General features: G+C 50.6%; 1 protein-coding gene across 5 annotated transcripts in view; it reads left to right on the top strand.

Annotated features, from left to right (window-relative positions):
* Positions 1 to 21,776, top strand: part of ANO1 (anoctamin 1) — a 142,165-nt gene that overhangs the window by 109,071 nt on the left and 11,318 nt on the right. For 4 of the 5 annotated variants that reach the window (XM_072119128.1, XM_072119123.1, XM_072119124.1 and 1 more), the window contains 8 exons: positions 3,050 to 3,088; positions 4,523 to 4,587; positions 4,665 to 4,799; positions 7,888 to 8,048; positions 14,311 to 14,393; positions 15,364 to 15,435; positions 18,961 to 19,038; positions 20,243 to 20,317. In XM_072119128.1, the coding sequence (XP_071975229.1) occupies positions 3,050 to 3,088; positions 4,523 to 4,587; positions 4,665 to 4,799; positions 7,888 to 8,048; positions 14,311 to 14,393; positions 15,364 to 15,435; positions 18,961 to 19,038; positions 20,243 to 20,317 (708 nt within the window). The remainder of the gene's footprint in view (positions 1 to 3,049; positions 3,089 to 4,522; positions 4,588 to 4,664; positions 4,800 to 7,887; positions 8,049 to 14,310; positions 14,394 to 15,363; positions 15,436 to 18,960; positions 19,039 to 20,242; positions 20,318 to 21,776) is intronic. The other variant, XM_072119125.1, reaches the window with a different exon arrangement.

Genomic DNA, 21,776 nt, shown 5'->3' with positions numbered 1-21,776 from the left:
ATATCTGCGGGGCTCAGCTCCTCTGTTTGCTCTTTCGCGCCTCCCCTGACCTCGTGTGCTGCCGGGCTGACACCGCAACGCGGCAGAGAGGAGCGCGGTGTCAGTCCCCGTCCTCGCAGCAGAGAGGAGCGCGTTGTCTGTCCCCGTCCTTGCAGCAGAGAGGAGCGCGTTGTCTGTCCCCGTCCTTGCAGCAGAGAGGAGCGCGGTGTCAGTCCCCGTCCTTGCAGCAGAGAGGAGCGCGTTGTCTGTCCCCGTCCTCGCAGCAGAGAGGAGTGCAGTGTCTGTCCCCGTCCTTGCAGCAGAGAGGAGCGCGTTGTCTGTCCCCGTCCTTGCAGCAGAGAGGAGCGCGGTGTCAGTCCCCGTCCTTGCAGCAGGGAGGAGCGCGGTGTCAGTCCCCGTCCTTGCAGCAGGGAGGAGCGCGTTGTCTGTCCCCGTCCTTGCAGCAGAGAGGAGCACGTTGTCTGTCCCCGTCCTTGCAGCAGAGAGGAGCGCGTTGTCTGTCCCCGTCCTTGCAGCAGAGAGGAGCGCGGTGTCTGTCCCCGTCCTTGCAACAGAGAGGAGCGCGGTGTCTGTCCCCGTCCTTGCAGCAGAGAGGAGCGCGTTGTCTGTCCCCGTCCTTGCAGCAGAGAGGAGCGCGTTGTCTGTCCCCGTCCTTGCAGCAGAGAGGAGCGCGTTGTCTGTCCCCGTCCTTGCAGCAGAGAGGAGCGCGTTGTCTGTCCCCGTCCTTGCAGCAGAGAGGAGCGCGGTGTCTGTCCCCGTCCTTGCAGCAGAGAGGAGCGCGGTGTCTGTCCCCGTCCTTGCAGCAGAGAGGAGCGCGGTGTCTGTCCCCGTCCTTGCAGCAGAGAGGAGCGCGGCGTCTGTCCCCGCCCTTGCAGCAGAGAGGAGCGCGGCGTCTGTCCCCGTCCTTGCAGCAGAGAGGAGCGCGGCGTCGGTCCCCGTCCTTGCAGCAGAGAGGAGCGCGGTGTCTGTCCCCGTCCTCGCAGCAGGGAGGAGCGCGACGTCTGTCCCCGTCCTCGCAGCAGGGAGGAGCGCGGCGTCTGTCCCCGTCCTTGCAGCAGGGAGGAGCGCGGCGTCTGTCCCCGTCCTCGCAGCAGGGAGGAGCACGGCGTCAGTCCCCGTCCTTGCAGCAGGGAGGAGCGCGGCGTCAGTCCCCGTCCTTGCAGCAGGGAGGAGCGCGGTGTCTGTCCCCGTCCTCGCAGCAGAGAGGAGCGCGGCGTCTGTCCCCGTCCTCGCAGCAGGGAGGAGCGCGGCGTCAGTCCCCGTCCTTGCAGCAGGGAGGAGCGCGGTGTCAGTCCCCGTCCTTGCAGCAGGGAGGAGCGCGGTGTCAGTCCCCGTCCTTGCAGCAGGGAGGAGCGCGGTGTCAGTCCCCGTCCTTGCAGCAGGGAGGAGCGCGTTGTCAGTCCCCGTCCTTGCAGCAGGGAGGAGCGCGGTGTCTGTCCCCGTCCTCGCAGCAGAGAGGAGCGCGGCGTCTGTCCCCGTCCTCGCAGCAGAGAGGAGCGCGGCGTCTGTCCCCGTCCTCGCAGCAGGGAGGAGCGCGGCGTCAGTCCCCGTCCTCGCAGCAGGGAGGAGCGCGGCGTCAGTCCCCGTCCTCGCAGCAGGGAGGAGCGCGGCGTCTGTCCCCGTCCTCGCAGCAGGGAGGAGCGCGGCGTCTGTCCCCGTCCTCGCAGCAGGGAGGAGCGCGGCGTCTGTCCCCGTCCTTGCAGCAGAGAGGAGCGCGGCGTCTGTCCCCGTCCTCGCAGCAGGGAGGAGCGCGGCGTCTGTCCCCGTCCTCGCAGCAGATGTAAAATATTAAGGCCAGGAGCAGGTGTAACACACAGGGGAAGGCGCCCTACTGAATGATTTATGGGGGATCCTGCAGGGTGCGAGGACAAGGGGTTGTATAATGTAGGTGAGAAGGTGGTGGAGCTGACGCATCACATTCAGTCTCTGACCTTCATATCTTGCACGTAACATCCCAATGTATTAAAGGGGCGGCCTGGAATGTGACCCCTTTATGGTAAATCACTGCTCGGACTCCTCTCCCATCAGCCAGAACTAAACTCCTCTGTACATTACCCACAAAGCTCATTGATATCAATGATAACTGTGCAATACCCCATTTCACCTGCGGAGGCGCTGCAGGAAGAATAAACTCTTCAAACTGGTTTTCCTTGATGGATTTTAGCAGGACGACCTCTAAGGGGGAAGCCTAAAATAACTGTAACCATAGGGATCCAGCAGATCACCCAGTTTTGAAGGTTGAGTTTGAGCCCCAGAATCTTGTGGGGCCCCCAATCTAAAAGAAGGACACATGTTATAATAATTTAACCCCGTCCCCACCTGAGATGTGTCAGTATGGCAGCTCCTGAGCCAGAGGTTTGCAGACGTTTCGGGCGGCGCCTCGTTGCGGTAGTTTCTGCTGAGATCTTGTGGCTTTCTTATTTGTCATGGCTCCGGTCCAGGCTGCCGGGCAAACTCTTCCGTGTGACGTAGAGCTGAACAGGGACTGTATGTGGGCACTTTACATGCAGGACTCATCTATACAGATGCTGGGGCCTGGGGCAACGTCTTATTTTGGAAGGTGGAGATTAGTTGTGTAGTGAGGAGGACTGGAGCCCTAAAGGATCCCTACAGAAGCCCATTACAGGTCCATTGGGTTCATTAGGTTTCTTCTTACCTGCCGTGACTTTGTTGACCATCACTACTCTTGGCCTTTGTTGTCTACTATGATGTGGAACCACCACCTAAACTTTGGTTGTGGGGACTAGGGGAGTAACTTTAGGGGCTGCAGAGGTTGCGAACACACCCGGGCCCAAAGGTTAACGGGGCCCTTATGGTGTTGCGTTCCTATGAGAAGACTATTACTATAAACCCATACATTATAGTCAGGGGGCCTGGCACAGACTGTGCACTGGTGCTTCTTCCCATCCCTCCACCCCAATTATCATAGTCCAGACCCGACCACAGACGCAATGACTGTGGTGGCCCCAGCTGACGTTCCGGTAATGGCTTTGGACTCCTCACCACAAGGCAGATCACATCTCACACAAGTTATTTCTCCCTTTTACAGGGCGACTACGAAAGTGAAGCCGAATCCAATGACCGGAAGGTGAGTGCTTCAGATTTTGGACCCTGGTTACGTTCTTGGACCTCACAAATTAAAGGTGGACTGACCAAGTGGATGAGAACATGTTTTGGTCAACCAACTACAACTCCCTGCAGCCTAATGTATCACAACCATCTGCTGGGAGTTGTACTTGGTTGTGGTGGAGATCTGTCCCAATTGGGGACTATGCAACTTATTTGACGGAGACTAAATAAATGATGTAGATGTCCCCTAATATCGAGGTGTAATGACTCCGGACTGGCCGTGTCCGGTAGTAAAATGAGCCACGACTCCGGGCAACGCTCCTTCCCCTGCTCCGTGGCCACATCTCATGTAGTAGAAGGACCACCATCTGTAAATCTAATCCCCCACTATGACCAGATGTTGACTTTTTGTTTTCTTCATCTTCTCGTCGGGTTTTACAAACCTCCCATTTTCTAAGTAAATCCCTAGTAGGAGGGGGCGCTGGGTAAAGGGTAGTGTACAGTAATACAGGGGGCACTCGCTCAACGTCTCGGCCGTCATCTCTAAGTAGGGTCCTGTCGAGGATAACGATCTCCATCCATTGTGCGTTTCCTGCCTCTAACCACAGTTTCCAGATACGCGGTTCCCTGTACTCAGCGCTTGTTCGGTCCGTACCATGGGGCTGGTGTGGGCGGCGGGAGATTGATGGGAAAATTAAACATTGACGCTTTGGCGCTCATTAAAGGGGAGTTCCTTGGCTGATCTTGTCAGGGAACCAACAGGAGATTCCTGAGCAGATGTCTTATTGTTACACACTGGCCGGAATCCACAAAGCCGCGGCGGATCACGCACTTACAACCTGGGCTGATCCATGGCAAGCGACTTATTTGTACGGGTTTTACTAGAAGTGTCCAATGTCCACATTCCAAGGCTGAGCCGACACTTGTACTTACTTGTATTTGGTTTGGCCGACGCCTCCCCTGACTTTACGGGCGGCACATGTGACATTTTGAACCTGTTTTTGGGCTGTTTTTAAGCAGTCCGTTAAAAAGTGTTTTGAAAACGCATCCATTTTAGACCGGATTTACCAATTATCTTAATTAAAGTGGGTCAAAAAACACATGCGTTTTTTGACGGACTGCTTAAAAACGGGCCAAAAGCTGGTTCAAAAAGCCACGTGTGCCACCGGCCTAAGGGTGATGGCACACGTGGCGTTTTGAACGCGTTTTTGGCCCGTTTTGAAGCACTCCGTCAAAAACCGCTTGCGTTTTTGACCAGTTTGAATTAAGATAATTGGTCAAACCTGTCATAAACGCATGCGTTTTTTAACAGACTGCTCGAAAACTGACCAAAAACGCCACGTGTGCCATCAACCTAAGGCGCAGGGTCAGGGGTGACTGCTACCTCCATATCCCTCATCATCGTCGTCCTCTCCTTCTTCCACCATGTCCTAATATTTTTCTTGTTCCTCAGCTCTTGTGTGACGAGTGGGCCAGTTATGGCGTCTTCTACAAGTATCAACCTATCGACCTGGTCCGGTAAGTTGTATTCCATCTTCCGTAGAACTACAGCTCCCATCATTCCTTCTCATCCCATTTTCTGATCTATTTTTCAGGAAATATTTTGGGGAGAAGATCGCCCTGTACTTTGCTTGGCTGGGAGTTTACACTCAGATGCTGATTCCTGCCTCCCTGGTGGGGATCATTGTCTTCCTATATGGATGTGCGACTGTAGATCAGGACATCCCCAGGTACGTCCTGCCCCTCCCCCCTGGTGCGCTGCTCGGATCCCAAAATTCATTGTTTGATGTCTGTGTAAACACATTTACTAAATCCTTGGGTGTTTTGATACAATGTCTCAGACCGGGTTTTAAACTGATACGTTGTAGCAAACTAGCAGATGTGTGCAGCTGATGTGTTTAGCTCACAGAGCATTGTCTGTAAATGGCAAGCCCTGTAGCCAGTCCTGCTCTTAGCAGCTGCACAGATCTACCTGTTTGTTACAGTGTATCAGTCTGGAGTCCACAGCTCACAGAGCATTGTCTAGTCGCAGAGGTGTGATATCAGTAGAGCGCCCCTTTAATAAGGCTAACGGTCCGTAGCGTCATGTTATATTACATTCTGTTGTGTGTATAGTATATAGGGTGATGGTTTTAGGGGGTCCAGTGTAAGCCCTGGATGATAGCAGTCACTTAGCAGGAGGCACACTGCCCCCCCAGGCCCCGGCTAATGCTCACAAGACAATGTGGAAACAGATAGGAAGACATAAATCTGACCCCGGCGCCAAGAGAAATTAAAGGCGCGCTGTGAAAACCAAGCGACAGAGGAGAACGCAACACTGACGGTCCGAGGGCGAAGCTCCAGCCCGGCGCTACCTCCCGCACAGACAGGGCAGGAGACACTCTCCAAAATATGATAAACTCCTAAAACCTGGATGGCAGGACCTTTACTTTATGGGGACATGTGGAGAATAGCAGAGAGGCCAATCACCTAGCGCCAGGGAGACTAACAGCGGGTGATGAATCTGTGCAAAGTAGTCCTTAAAGGGTCCATGGAAAGCTGCAGCCAGAGTTATGTATTGTCCCTGGAGAGATGTGTAATCAGACCTCACACTACTGTGCTCTGTGCTCTCTGCAGCCAGTGTTATGTACTGTCCCTGGAGAGATGTGTAATCAGACCTCACACTGCTGTGCTCTGTGCTCTCTGCAGCCAGTGTTATGTACTGTCCCTGGAGAGATGTGTAATCAGACCTCACACTGCTGTGCTCTGTGCTCTCTGCAGCCAGTGTTATGTACTGTCCCTGGAGAGATGTGTAATCAGACCTCACACTGCTGTGCTCTGTGCTCTCTGCAGCCAGTGTTATGTACTGTCCCTGGAGAGATGTGTAATCAGACCTCACACTGCTGTGCTCTGTGCTCTCTGCAGCCAGTGTTATGTATTGTCCCTGGAGAGATGTGTAATCAGACCTCACACTGCTGTGCTCTGTGCTCTCTGCAGCCAGTGTTCTGTATTGTCCCTGGAGAGATGTGTAATCAGACCTCACACTACTGTGCTCTGTGCTCTCTGCAGCCAGTGTTATGTACTGTCCCTGGAGAGATGTGTAATCAGACCTCACACTGCTGTGCTCTGTGCTCTCTGCAGCCAGTGTTATGTACTGTCCCTGGAGAGATGTGTAATCAGACCTCACACTGCTGTGCTCTGTGCTCTCTGCAGCCAGTGTTATGTACTGTCCCTGGAGAGATGTGTAATCAGACCTCACACTGCTGTGCTCTGTGCTCTCTGCAGCCAGTGTTATGTACTGTCCCTGGAGAGATGTGTAATCAGACCTCACACTGCTGTGCTCTGTGCTCTCTGCAGCCAGTGTTATGTATTGTCCCTGGAGAGATGTGTAATCAGACCTCACACTGCTGTGCTCTGTGCTCTCTGCAGCCAGTGTTCTGTATTGTCCCTGGAGAGATGTGTAATCAGACCTCACACTGCTGTGCTCTGTGCTCTCTGCAGCCAGTGTTATGTATTGTCCCTGGAGAGATGTGTAATCAGACCTCACACTGCTGTGCTCTGTGCTCTCTGCAGCCAGTGTTATGTATTGTCCTTGGAGAGATGTGTAATCAGACCTCACACTGCTGTGCTCTGTGCTCTCTGCAGCCAGTGTTATGTATGGTCCCTGGAGAGATGTGTAATCAGACCTCACACTGCTGTGCTCTGTGCTCTCTGCAGCCAGTGTTATGTATTGTCCCTGGAGAGATGTGTAATCAGACCTCACACTGCTGTGCTCTGTGCTCTCTGCAGCCAGTGTTATATATTGTCCCTGGAGAGATGTGTAATCAGACCTCACACTGCTGTGCTCTGTGCTCTCTGCAGCCAGTGCTATGTATTGTCCCTGGAGAGATGTGTAATCAGACCTCACACTGCTGTGCTCTGTAGTACCCAACCAGAGGAGCTAAAAGCGCAGAAGTAACTTAGAGCATCTGATCTGCACATCAATCAGAAGTAGAGGAAATGGGCGTGTGGAGCACTTCAGAGAGCACAGCAGTGTGAGGACACTCCCCCAGTGCCCTTTTAATCCTGGAATATAAATCCATTTATCACAGTCCTGCTGCTACTAACAACAAACAGTGGGAGGTCTTAATACACATCTCTTCAGGGACGGTACCTAACACTGACTCCAGAGTGCACAGCAGTGTGAGGACACATCCCCAGTGCACTTGGAGAAGTTGAAGTATGGCTTTATATTCCAGCATTACACTGTTCTGCTGCTACTAACAACATACACAAATTCTTGATTACACCTCCCTCCATCGTTTCCCAGGCAGGGTCCTGACATCTATGTGTCCGATTGAGTATATGGGCAGGGTCTCTACATAAGACCCCACCTCTAACTCATTATATATTCACATTTCCAATCTGTGGAGTTACAGAAGTTCTGGAGCCTCATGGAGACCAGAATATCCCCTCTGCGCTATTTATAGACCAATGCTATAAATCACCTGAGGTGGTCTCGGGGGGCCAGCAACGGGACCCTAAAGCTTCAGGTTACACTGCTACACTATAGATGAGCCACACACCCCTCCTTCCTACTAGTAATGGGGTACAAGTCCAACAGGCAGTGCTCGCTGGGAAAAATATGCAAATTAGCTCTCTAGCGCCACCTATTGGTAGCTACTCTTAGTCCATGTTCGACCCAGCAGGGTATCGGCCGTACTCGTAAAGTACAAGTATCCTCTATAGTATGAGGTGTGTGGGTGACTAGGAGCCCCCAGACCCAGGAGCCCCCTTTAGTCCGTCCTGCGGACCCTCCTCTGTACACGACACATGTCACAGGTTTCCATCTTTCCGCAGCATGGAGATGTGCGACCAGCGGAACAATATCACCATGTGCCCCCTATGTGACAAGACCTGCAACTACTGGAAGATCAGCTCCGCCTGCGCCACCGCCCGCGCCAGTCATCTCTTCGACAACCCGGCCACGGTCTTCTTCTCCGTCTTCATGGCGTTATGGGGTAAGGAACCAGCTGCAGGGATCAGGGTGGACGCTGATACATTGTAACAAACCCTACACATGTGGTGCAGGTTGCAGTACCCTAGGATTAACAGAAGGTGGTCCTGGGCCTCTACCACAACCAGTGGTGACCTCCACAGCTCCAAATCCGCGTGCCTAACTAAGCAATACATGCAAAGAGTCTGCCACCACTAGGGGGAGCTCTCTGTATACATTGTTGTTTGATGTCCATGTATGCAGGACGCTTCCCCCTAGTGGTGAGTTATAGAATAACACTCTAAATATAAGGAATGTGGAACAACGTTGCCCAAAGTTTATTCAAATATTAGTCCCAGAATTTTGGATATGTCCGTGTACACCCATTACCCCAGCCCCTGGCCGCAGCCCTCACCAAAGTCCTATATAATCCCTGGGATTGTCCCTGTGGTCTTGCATAGACGTGCTCTACTCCCAGTTTTGGGGATTATGTAATTTTGGCCCTGTATTGGATAATTAGCGGAGATGACATTTTTTAGTTTTTATCTGGGAACACGTCTGAGCTGGCGGCCGGTCTCCGATCCCTCCGTGTTTCTCATGTTTTGGATTCTGCGTCCCCTTCCAGGACGGCATCGAGGGATTCGTCACCCCCCTCCAGGTCACCGCTCCCTGTCCTCCAGGATTTTGGCTTGTGTTCTTATTTTGGCAACTTGCGCTTATTTTTATCCCGTTTTTGTAGCTGAATATGTGATGTGCGGACGGATCGGGCGCATCTGTTAGTATTTATTTCCCATCGTCTCCCCTGAGGTCGTCCGATCTCCCCGGAGCCTCCGCTATATAACAATTACCCCTCTGCCATATGCTGGAGAGACCTTCCCAGCCAGAAGTGAGTCATCTTTCCTTTGAGAACTACTAGAGCCTGGCACAGGAGGGTGGCCACTAATCATTACTATATACTCATCATTACTATATACTCCCATCAGAGGCCTTTTACTTTAAAGGGAACCTATCAGCAGGTGTTTCCATACAGTGTCAGGTATTTTCCTTGTATAATCAGACCTTTGTGTATAGTGTTGGTGACTGTGAAACATGGATTTATATTCCAGGATTGTAGCTTCTCCTTTTGCCCTGGGGATGTGTTCTCACACTGCTGTGCTCTGTGCGCTCTGCAGCCAGTGTTATGCATAGTCCCTGGAGAGATGTGTAATCAGACCTCACACTGCTGTGCTCTGTGCTCTCTGCAGCCAGTGTTATGTATTGTCCCTGGAGAGATGTGTAATCAGACCTCACACTGCTGTGCTCTGTGCTCTCCGCAGCCAGTGTTATGTACTGTCCCTGGAGAGATGTGTAATCAGACCTCACACTGCTGTGCTCTGTGCTCTCTGCAGCCAGTGTTATGTATTGTCCCTGGAGAGATGTGTAATCAGACCTCACACTGCTGTGCTCTGTGCTCTCTGCAGCCAGTGTTATGTATTGTCCCTGGAGAGATGTGTAATCAGACCTCACACTGCTGTGCTCTGTGTGCTCTGCAGCCAGTGTTATGTATTGTCCCTGGAGAGATGTGTAATCAGACCTCACACTGCTGTGCTCTGTGCTCTCTGCAGCCAGTGTTATGTATAGTCCCTGGAGAGATGTGTAATCATACCTCACACTGCTGTGCTCTGTGCTCTCTGCAGCCAGTGTTATGTACTGTCCCTGGAGAGATGTGTAATCAGACCTCACACTGCTGTGCTCTGTGCTCTCTGCAGCCAGTGTTATGTATTGTCCCTGGAGAGATGTGTAATCAGACCTCACACTGCTGTGCTCTGTGCTCTCTGCAGCCAGTGTTATGTATTGTCCCTAGAGAGATGCGTAATCAGACCTCACACTGCTGTGCTCTGTGCTCTCTGTAGCCAGTGTTATGTATTGTCCCTGGAGAGATGTGTAATCAGACCTCACACTGCTGTGCTCTGTGCTCTCTGCAGCCAGTGTTATGTATTGTCCTCACACTGCTGTGCTCTGTGCTCTCTGCAGCCAGTGTTATGTATTGTCCCTGGAGAGATGTGTAATCAGACCTCACACTGCTGTGCTCTGTGCAGCCAGTGTTATGTATTGTCCCTGGAGAGATGTGTGATCAGACCTCACACTGCTGTGCTCTGTGCTCTCTGCAGCCAGTGTTATGTACTGTCCCTGGAGAGATGTGTAATCAGACCTCACACTGCTGTGCTCTGTGCTCTCTGCAGCCAGTGTTATGTATTATCCCTGGAGAGATGTGTAATCAGACCTCACACTGCTGTGCTCTGTGCTCTCTGCAGCCAATGTTATGTATTGTCCCTGGAGAGATGTGTAATCAGAAATGTGTGTATGGTGTTAGTTGCAGCAGGACTGTGATTACGGTATATGGGTTTGTTTCAAAATTGTATCCTTTTCCAAGTGTTTTGGGGGTTTGTCCTCACACTGCTGTGTTGTGTGCTCAGTACTAACTCTGGAAAGATGTGTAATCACACCGTTTTAGTCTGTTGTTGTTGTATGATTGTGAAATGGATTTATATTCCAGGATTGTAGCTTCTCTAAGTGCACTGGGGGCGTGTCCTCACACGGCTGTGCTGTTAGCTCTCTACATTTATCTGCCTCCCAGCTTCTCTCTGCTCTGAGTAAAAGCTGCAGCCGACCTCTGGCTCAACGCTCCAGGTGTTGCTGCCTGAGGCAAGAGGCTCAACTCACCTCATGGCTGGAGCACCCTTGGTCAACAGTCTCTGTGCACAGACCAGTGTTGCTTCTGCCCTTAGTCAGCGGCTCTGCAGTACCAAGTATATTGACAGGTTCCCTCTTTACTTTCTAATTTGATGTCCCCTGTCGTCTTGGAGGCCGTGGCTCTCTGTATGTCTAGCGCTGCTCACAGCTGAGAGGTTGTTAGTGGTGTCGTTACAATGTATCAGTGCAGAGTCTGCTTAGCTCACAGAGCATTGCCTAGAATGGATGAAACAAAGGCCGACTCCAGCAAGAATCTCAGTAGGCTGCTGGTGATCAGTCCGGCTCTTCTTGTTGATCTGGGTTGTTAGGCTCTGCTCACTGAGAAGATCCGGCTCTTCTGGCTCCTGAACTGCTCCCTATTATATAATGGGGAGCCTCCGTCCAGTCCCCCACCCCCTCCACTCCACTTTTAACCTGATTTTATTAGGTTAAAGGGGGCGTGGTGAGCTGATTAGGGGCGGGGTTAAGTGCCGGCTCCGCCGCCGCTCACGTGAAAGAACCGGTCATTTGCGAATTACTCATCACGAATGGCTGCGTACAGAAGGTAGATGGAATTGTTCTCGCCTACCGACAGCAAGCAGAGATCTTGAAATTGAGTAGAAAAGGATGAATAAATCCTATTGGCACCTGCGAAGGTGCCAGAGCCACATGGGGCACACTGGGGTGTAGGGCGGACGGTTTGGTGCTTACTGCTATGTATTATGCTGCTGCTGCACCCATAAGACGTCGCACCACTATGTGCATTATTGCCTTTCTTTAGGACCCTTTTAGTGATGCCCCCTACCCCGAGTCTCTTATGACCCCTGAGATAGTCAGACTTTATGTTCCCAGTTCTGTAGGAATGGCGGACACATTCTTGCAGAGATTGATACATTGTTGCTGTAGAGGAAGAGTCTGTGACTTTCACTATTGGAGTGTTAATATCCATAAAAAAGGCAGAAATCCGAGGGGTATGTAAGGGGTTAATGCTGCCAAGATTAAAATCTCTACAAATGCAGGCGCAGTGAGGAGGCGGGGCCGCGTCTGGAGGACGCACATTCAGGACATCTCCTGCTTCTCCGCGGAGCCGCTAAACTAAATAAGTCTGCAGAGTGTAAAAACACTGGTGTCACCGCCGTGAGGGATGGAGCCGGATCTTCTGCGTTTCCTGAAATCATTTATTAGAAGCAGAACTGTGAGGAAAGCAGGTTTACATTCCAGTATTGTGCACGAGGCGCATGTCCTCACACTGCTGTGCACTGTGCTGCCTGCGATGGCCTCTTACCTCGGCTCGGGCTGAAGCAGGGTTCTGGTTCAATACTAATGCTTTCACTTTGAACAGTGTGAAGGAGCTGTGGCACAACAGTGTCAGGATACACACAAAGTGCACAATCCTGGAACATAAATTCATATTTCACAGTCCTGCTGCTACTACCAACGTACACAGCAGTATGATTACACCTCCCTCCAGGGACAATACATAACACTGGCTGCAGAGAGCACAGAGCACAGCAGTGTGAGGTCTGATTACACCTCCCTCCAGGGACAATGCATAACACTGGCTGCAGAGAGCACAGAGCACAGCAGTGTGAGGTCTGATTACACCTCCCTCCAGGGACAGTACATAACACTGGCTGCAGAGAGCACAGAGCACAGCAGTGTGAGGTCTGATTACACATCTCTCCAGGGACAATACATAACACTGGCTGCAGAGAGCACAGAGCACAGCAGTGTGAGGACAATACATAACACTGGCTGCAGAGAACACAGAGCACAGCAGTGTGAGGTCTGATTACACATCTCTCCAGGGACAATACATAACACTGGCTGCAGAGAGCACAGAGCACAGCAGTGTGAGGTCTGATTACACATCTCTCCAGGGACAATACATAACACTGGCTGCAGAGAGCACAGAGCACAGCAGTGTGAGGTCTGATTACACATCTCTCCGGGGACAATACATAACACTGGCTGCAGAGAGCACAGAGCACAGCAGTGTGAGGTCTGATTACACCTCCCTCCAGGGACAATACGTAACACTGGCTGCAGAGAACACAGAGCACAGCAGTGTGAGGACACAGCCCCAGTACAATCCTGGATTATAAATCCATATATCACAGTCCTGCTGCTACTAACATACACCATGGTCTGATTACACATCTCTCCAGGGACAATACATGACGCTGGCCACAGTCCGTAGGGTCACAGGATCCCTTTAAGGCTGCTGCAGATCTCTGGTGTAGGGCCATGCCAACTTCCAGTTTAATGCTGATCTGAGTCATAAATATCTAATAAATCATAATATCTATGGAGTCCCGCGCTGCTTCCATCCTATAGACTGAGCTCTTCTATGGGGATCCTATAATGCGGCCATATAGTGTGATAATGAAGCCATGCGTGTTACATATCAGTCCCATGTGGCTCCAGGAGACCGGAGAGGTTCCCAGTGGATGTGATGTAACCTCCAGCCTGTGTGTTACATATGGATTGCCCTATAGTTACTATGTATGTGAATGTAATCATAGGATGTCAGATACAGCTACAGACACACATACAGGTCAGGACGTGCTATGGAGAGAAAGGGGTTAAAATATTCGCCTGTAATAACACAATAATCGCTATAAACCTCCATTGTCAGGGACCGGTCATAGGGAACTAATGAAGAACAATTTTCATGTCCCTGTGTATTAGGCTTAAAAATGTAACACTAGCATCATATACAGGGGGTACAGAAAATATTCAGACCCCTTTAAAATGTTCCTGCTTTGTTTCATTGCAGCCAATTGGTAAGATCAAAAAAATTTAGTTTTTTTGCTCATTTATGTGCCCCGGTGATGGGCGTTGTGGGCTTAGGGTCATTTTCTTGTTTAAAGGTTCGGGCCAGTCTGAGGTCCAGAGCATCTGGAAGAGGTTTTATCCAGGATATCTCTGTACTTGGCCAGATCTGTGTCTTGCCACAATTTTGTCTCTGAGCTCCTTGGGCAGTTCCTTAGACCTTATGATTCTCATGTGATCTGACATGCGCTGTGAGCTGTGAGGTCTTATATAGACAGGTGTGCACCTTTCCTAATCAAGTCCAATCAGTTTAATTAAACACAGCTGGACTCGAAGAAGGAGTAGAACCATCTCAAGGAGGATCAGAAGAAAATGGACAGCATGTGAGGTACATGAGTCACCGCAAAGGGACTCAATACTTGTACCATGTGATATTTCAGTTTTTCTTGTTTAATACATTACCAAAAATATCTACAATTCTGGGGGTAGATTTCACATTAATAAGCAAAAAAAAAGACATTTTTTTGATCTTATCACTTGGCACCACGCTGGAGATCTGTTGTTTCCATCTTTACAGTCATCCTATAGGTGGCAGTAGTGGGCATTCTCTATAAGGGGAGGGAGAAGGAGGAGCTACACTGGTGTGTAAAGTGATCTCTACAGACCAGGAAGAGTCCCATGATGATGATGATGGTGAACAAAATCCATATTTTTATAAAGTTTCTATAATTGATGGCTCCTCCCCCTTGTATAATTAATGTACAGACCCCTCAATAAATAACCTGCTCCTTGTGTTACAGCTGCCACGTTCATGGAGCACTGGAAGAGGCGGCAAATGCGGCTCAACTACAGATGGGACCTGACCGGCTTTGAAGAGGAAGAGGTGAGGAAGTTGGAGAGCTACTTACCTCCCTGTAGGTTGTGTGTGTTTTTGCATCTCTGCTCTACTGCAGTGATTGAGGTTAAGCTGCAGTACCACACACAACCTGTGGGCAGACATGGTGCTATTTTCTGAAGAAGGCAGATGCAGGACAATCCCTTTAAGAAGACAACGAACTGATACATGTTCATTGCAAACACCGGCCACCTTATGGGGGAAATTTACAGGATATCTCACGCAGCGCTGCAGCTAGGGGAGGCCGGAGGGGACAATCCCATAGATATTTGGTGTCGCTGAAGACAATCTTATGGGAGTTTGTCCACTGTCTGAATGTTGACTGACTGAATGTTGTGTTAGAACCGGTCTCGGCCCAGATATTTGCATTGTGTCTTTGTGAGTGTTGTGTATACTTGTCCATATACCTGAACCTCTATGACCAGTGTGGCCCATAATACAGGGGCGGACGTCCTCCAGAACCCCCCCAGCACCTACCGAACCTGACCTGGACCCAGTAATAACGCTCTGTTTTTCTCCCCTCCCCGTGTGTCGTGTTCTTGTATCCGCAGGGCACAGTCAAGGTTTGAATTCTCGTTTTATTAATATAATTTTCTATCTTATTTTCTCTGCCTTCCCCTTTGAATCACCCAAATCCTGGCACATCCAGCACTGGCCCCCATGTATGTGTCCCGCGTGTCCGTCACTGTCCTGTCTGATCCCACCCACCGAAAAATGAACGTGTCGCACCTTGTCTCTGGCTGTTTGGTTTATGTTGCATCACATTTTGTGTTCATTACCAATCATCACCATTCCCTGTATGTCCGCAGACGGTAACGCATCGTACCGCTGTGTGCACTGATCAGCACCCGTCACGGCTGCCTGCACTGCAGATCTGCGCTGCCATCCTGATGAAGAGCTTCACCTGGTGGAGGGGTCCCACCATTACCACATCTGATCTTCTCTTTATTTCCCGCAGGACCACCCAAGGGCAGAATATGAGGCTAAAGTCCTCCAAAAATCCCTGAGAAAAGAGCACAGGCGCAAAGAGGTAAGAAGAACATCCATATATGAGGCTAGAGGGGTGTAACAAGGCCTGATGGTGTCTATAAAATAGATTTTTACAACATACTGTATATACAGCCACCAGTAGGGGGAGCTCAGGAGATTACTACATACTGTATATACAGCCACCATTAGGGGGAGCTCAGGAGATTACTACATACTGTATATACAGCCACCATTAGGGGGAGCTCAGGAGATTACTACATACTGTATATACAGTCACCACTAGGGGGAGCTCAGGTGATTACTACATACTGTATATACAGCCACCACTAGGAGGAGCTCAGGAGATTACTACATACTGTATATACAGCCACCACTAGGAGGAGCTCAGGAGATTACTACATACTGTATATACAGCCACCACTAGGAGGAGCTCAGGAGATTACTACATACTGTACATACAGTCACCACTAGGAGGAGCTCAGGAGATTACTACATACTGTACATACAGCCACCACTAGGGGGAGCTCAGGAGATTACTACATACTGTATATACAGCCACCACTAGGGGGAGCTCAGGAGATTACTACATACTGTATATACAGCCACCACTATGGGGGATCTCAGGAGATTACTACATACCGTATATATAGCCACCACTAGGAGGAGCTCAGGAGATTACTACATACTGTATATACACCACCACTAGGAGGAGCTCAGGAGATTACTACATACTGTATATACACCACCACTAGGGGGAGCTCAGGAGAATAGTACATACTGTATATACTGCCACCATTAGGGGGAGCTCAGGAGATTACTACATACTGTATATACAGCCACCACTATGGGGGATCTCAGGAGATTACTACATACTGTATATATAGCCACCACTAGGAGGAGCTCAGGAGATTACTACATACTGTATATACACCACCACTAGGAGGAGCTCAGGAGATTACTACATACTGTATATACACCACCACTAGGGGGAGCTCAGGAGAATAGTACATACTGTATATACTGCCACCATTAGGGGGAGCTCAGGAGATTACTACATACTGTATATACAGCTACCACTAGGGCGGAGCTCAGGAGATTACTACATACTGTATATACAGCCACCACTAGGGGGAGCTCAGGAGATTACTACATACTGTATATACAGCCACCACTATGGGGGATCTCAGGAGATTACTACATACTGTATATACAGCTACCACTAGGGCGGAGCTCAGGAGATTACTACATACTGTATATACAGCCACCACTATGGGGGATCTCAGGAGATTACTACATACTGTATATACAGCTACCACTAGGGCGGAGCTCAGGAGATGACTACATACTGTATATGCAGCCACCACTAGGAGGAGCTCAGGAGATTACTACATACTGTATATACAGCCACCACTAGGGGGAGCTCAGGAGATTACTACATACTGTATATACAGCCACCACTAGGGGAGCTCAGGTGATTGCTACATACTGTAAATACAGCCACCACTAGGGGGAGCTCAGGAGATTACTACATACTGTATATACAGCCACCACTAGGGGAGCTCAGGAGATTACTACACACTGTGTATACAGCCACCACTAGGGGAGCTCAGGAGATTACTACACACTGTGTATACAGCCACCACTAGAGTGAGCTCATGAGATTAGGGCGTTATATTTGGGATCAGTTTGAGGTGCAGGTTTCAGTCTGGGAAATCTGCCTGACACTTACCATATGATGCTGATACCTGACAATGTGGTGATAAGGTGATTACTGCTCATTCCGCCCACATCAATAAGTCATGTAATTTGCACTTCCGCAATGTCGGCCCTTTAGTTGCGATTATCCTTGTGTCCTGTAACCCGACGCTGTGCCAGTCACGCTCCCGTTGTGTGTGACCGTGTTTGTGCAGCCTCCGTCTGTATACAATTGGCAGCCATTGTGAGCCACACCGCGGGATCAGGTAACCTGTGAGTGAAGGCAATGCTGGCATTGTCCTCCCGCGTGTCCTGTTACCGCGCCGTGTCGCCGCTCTGCGCCATCTTCTCCATACGTAGACTAGTAGCATGTTACTAACAATCACTCCTGAGCTGGAAATAAATCTGACCTCATTGTGTGCGTTCAGGGTGAGTTTGCACGCGGCAGATTTGCTGCAGACGTTTTTTTGCGCGCGGTCCCGTTCCTCTGAATGACGCTCGCTGAAACCGACGCGCTTGCCGCAAATACAACCCTATTCAGATGAACGGAACAAATTATCGGTCGCAGAACGTTCTGCAGCAAACTCTGCCGTGTTTGTCGCGACTTGTGGTCATGTGACGTGAGATTGCAATGGCGTGCATGTGGTCACGGGGTGATCCGATCCGCCGAGGTGGCCCCAGACATTGCGATCCTATGTCGCACGCCCACAATTTGCGCCTTTTATAGAGAGGACTTCATCATGATGAACTGGATTATATTTCTCTTCTGTCTCCGCTGCCTTACTGCTGTATCTGTATGTCGGATATTGAATGAGCGTGTGCTACTGCCCCCATCATCACTGGCCTCTAGGGGGCAGCCTATGGTTGGGGTCTTAATTTCGATAAACGGGGGCAACCATCAATGTCTTGGCTGAGGGTTGAGGAACCTGGAGGAGACCAAACATGACCCCTTAGGGCCACCATAGACTTCATAGCGCAAAGCTGTGTACTTTTTTCAGGGAGGTTCACAAAATATGATTTTATCTTTGATTTTATTTCATAGACTCAAGTTATGACAGAAGTGACACTTGCTTTCCAGGCCTCAGTTTGCAAAATTGTCTAATAGCACTGCTGCCTGCAGTTCCCAGGTTAACCAATCACAGCGCAGGTCTCATGCTGCCAGAGGAGTTTAAGAAATTAAAACTGAATGCTTATTGGTTGCTATGGACAACCAGGATAAATGAGGCCTACTTGTGTTGTAGCCAGCAATGGGCCTCAGTATTGTAGCAGATACAGGTCTAACGCTACAAATGTGGTAATATAATGATGTTACTGAGCAGGCGGCTGCCAAAAGGCACACGTATTACCCTAGGCCTCATTAATTAAACTCCCCGATATCAGGGCTGTCTTTTTATAGCAGCCAATCGCAGCAGAGCTTTCATATTTTCACACTAGTTTTAAGAGATCTGTTGTCTCATTGGTTGCCCCGTGCAACGTCTGATGGGAGGAGCATGACTCTATAATGAGTCGGACATTAGACATTACATAGTATATATCACTTTTATTTAAGGAGATTTGATCTAAAAATCTTTATTGCTAGTTTACAATGACGAAAATAAATCCCAAATTCCCTGCACCACAGCTATAACCATGTTCACGTCATATGGGGTTAGTCCATGTAAGATTGTCCAGGCGTCCGTCACTGGTCACGACCATAGTGTCCACAACGCCGCCATGACCCTGGGGAGGGGTAGGTAGGTGGCCCCTGGCTTGGCCGGTGATGTTTGGGGGCGCTGCACACATCCCCCCTGTTCTCATTCATTGCTGCCGGTTGATCGATGCTTTATAACACTATCGCTTGCTCCTTTTTGTTTCCTCCGAACGCCTTCAGAAGCATCCGCCTGTTCCCGAGGACAACCCAAACAAGTGGAGGCAGAGAGTTAAGACAGCCATGGCTGGGGTGAAATTGGTACATGTTCCACCCAATGTCCAGGGTTAAGCAATGGTCACCCGAGGCGGCACCTTGTTTTACCGTGTTCCGGCATCCGGAGGGGATTATTGTGAGGCCTACAGCTGACGGATGATCCCCTCCGGATGCCTAGTTGTTGTTCCATTTTAACCCTCACCTCCGTGTCCGCTCTCCCTCGTCCCCCACCGCTCCTGCCGATGCATGGCTCCCCGTCACATTGTGTGTAGTGTCTGTGTGCATGCCGCACCGTGTACGAGGGGACCGGCCTAGTGTTGTCTTGTCATTCACATTATTATAACTCCATTTTTTGTGGCTCATTACTAATGTAAACATCTCCCCATTGCTCATGGTCACCCATTGACATAACTGGGAACACTGGGATTTAAAGGGGAACGGTTGTGGATGTTGTAAGTAGCAGCAGGACTGTGATTTCTATTCCAGGATTGTAGATTCTCCCCGTGCACTGGAAGGGATGTCCTCACACTGCTGTGCTCTGTGCTCTATGCAGGCAGTGTTAGGAGAGATGTATAATAAGACCTTTACTTAAGTATTTATAGTAGCAGCAGGACTGTGAAATACTACTGCTGTAGTTTGCAAGCAGATCCTGCAACAGACACTCCAGGGTCAGAAAGTTTCTTCTCTACTTTGCCTAAATTGGAACTTCCTAAAAAAAAAATTTTTTAATTTGGTTTCAAAACTACTTAAATCTGTAAAATTTTTGCAATTTTTAATTTTTTTTTACAGCAATTTACTTGAGCAAAATTGTCACTAAAATTATTTGTAGCAAAAGGTTCCCAGGTATGTTAATCCTTCTTAAAGGGGTTGGCCAGGGTCTACTATTGATGGCTTGTTCTCAGGATAGTCCCGACACCCAGCACTGATCACTGTGGCACATGTCAAGCATTGCAGCATCTTGTTCTCCAGCAAAACTACAACTTCCCGACATCCTAAAAAAAAAAAAATTCCTGTTGTTTTATTTTAGTTTTTTTTGAATGAAGCAACACTGGGCCCCCCTTCTGCATCACTAAACCGATGTGTGAGCTGCGGACGCTGCCACCTGTGTGCGCGTGGTCTCCTCCGCCCGTGTGTCCTCACATTGATATCTCCTCCACCCCCCACCCCCCCCCGGTCCTGGATTTCCCATGATTCCCTAGTGATTCAGTTTTTTTTTTGTGTGTGTTTTTCTTGTTTCAATGCATTTTAGACTGAGAAGGAGAAGCTGACGTGGAGGGACAGGGTCCCCGCTTATGTCACAAACATGGTCGGAATAATCTTCATGGTAAGTGGGGAGGGTCATATCCTAAATTTCCTAAACTTACAGTAAGAACTACAGAATCTGATCCAGGGGAAGATGAGGCGGCTGATCGGCACAAGGTTCCCCAAAGACCCGAAACGCTGCCCAAAATAATGGAAGGTCTGGCTTCAATATTGAGTCTATGTATCAGTAATTGCTGTAAGAGTTCTCCATAGAACCTCCGGGGGGCAGTGTCAGGCAGGGTCCCTTGTCCCCACAAGACTTTTTGGCTCCATGATTCATTATACAGAATATAAGGGTCTGTGACAATTACTACCGTATTATGGATCCCCAGAGACCACTTTTTCCTAAATCCGCAGCCTCTTGGCTATTAGGTTGTACGCACATAAGTGCGGGGAAGAATTTTGTGGATAACAAATATGAATCGATTGTAGTAAGAAATGGGATTTCAGGGGCCCCCTATACCGCTCCAGTATGGGGGGGGCCCTATACCGATCCAGTATGGGGGGGGCCTATACCGCTCCAGTATGGGGGGGGCCCTATACCGATCCAGTATGGGGGGGGGCCTATACCGCTCCAGTATGGGGGGGGGGCCCTATACCGCTCCAGTATGGGGGGGGGGCCCTATACCGCTCCAGTATGGGGGGGGGGGCCCCTATACCGCTCCAGTATGGGGGGGGGGGCCCTATACTGCTCCAGTATGGGGGGGGGGGCCCTATACCGCTCCAGTATGGGGGGGGGGGCCCTATACCGCTCCAGTATGGGGGGGGGGCCCTATACCGCTCCAGTATGGGGGGGGGGGCCCTATACCGCTCCAGTATGGGGGGGGGGGCCCTATACCGCTCCAGTATGGGGGGGGGGCCCTATACCGCTCCAGTATGGGGGGGGGGGCCCTATACCGCTCCAGTATGGGGGGGGGGCCCTATACCGCTCCAGTATGGGGGGGGGGGCCCTATACCGCTCCAGTATGGGGGGGGGGGCCCTATACCGCTCCAGTATGGGGGGGGGGGCCCTATACCGCTCCAGTATGGGGGGGGGGCCCTATACCGCTCCAGTATGGGGGGGGGGCCCTATACCGCTCCAGTATGGGGGGGGGGCCCTATACCGCTCCAGTATGGGGGGGGGGCCCTATACCGCTCCAGTATGGGGGGGTGGGCCTATACCGCTCCAGTATGGGGGGGTGGGCCTATACCGCTCCAGTATGGGGGGGTGGCCCTATACCGCTCCAGTATGGGGGGGTGGCCCTATACCGCTCCAGTATGGGGGGGTGGCCCTATACCGCTCCAGTATGGGGGGGTGGCCCTATACCGCTCCAGTATGGGGGGGTGGCCCTATACCGCTCCAGTATGGGGGGGGGTGGCCCTATACCGCTCCAGTATGGGGGGGGGGGGCCCTATACCGCTCCAGTATGGGGGGGTGGCCCTATACCGCTCCAGTATGGGGGGGGGGCCCTATACCGCTCCAGTATGGGGGGGTGGGCCCT

Source organism: Engystomops pustulosus, chromosome 7, assembly GCF_040894005.1.
Source record: "Engystomops pustulosus chromosome 7, aEngPut4.maternal, whole genome shotgun sequence".
Taxonomy (NCBI): Eukaryota; Metazoa; Chordata; class Amphibia; order Anura; family Leptodactylidae; genus Engystomops; species Engystomops pustulosus.
This window is presented reverse-complemented; position numbering and strand designations above follow the sequence as displayed.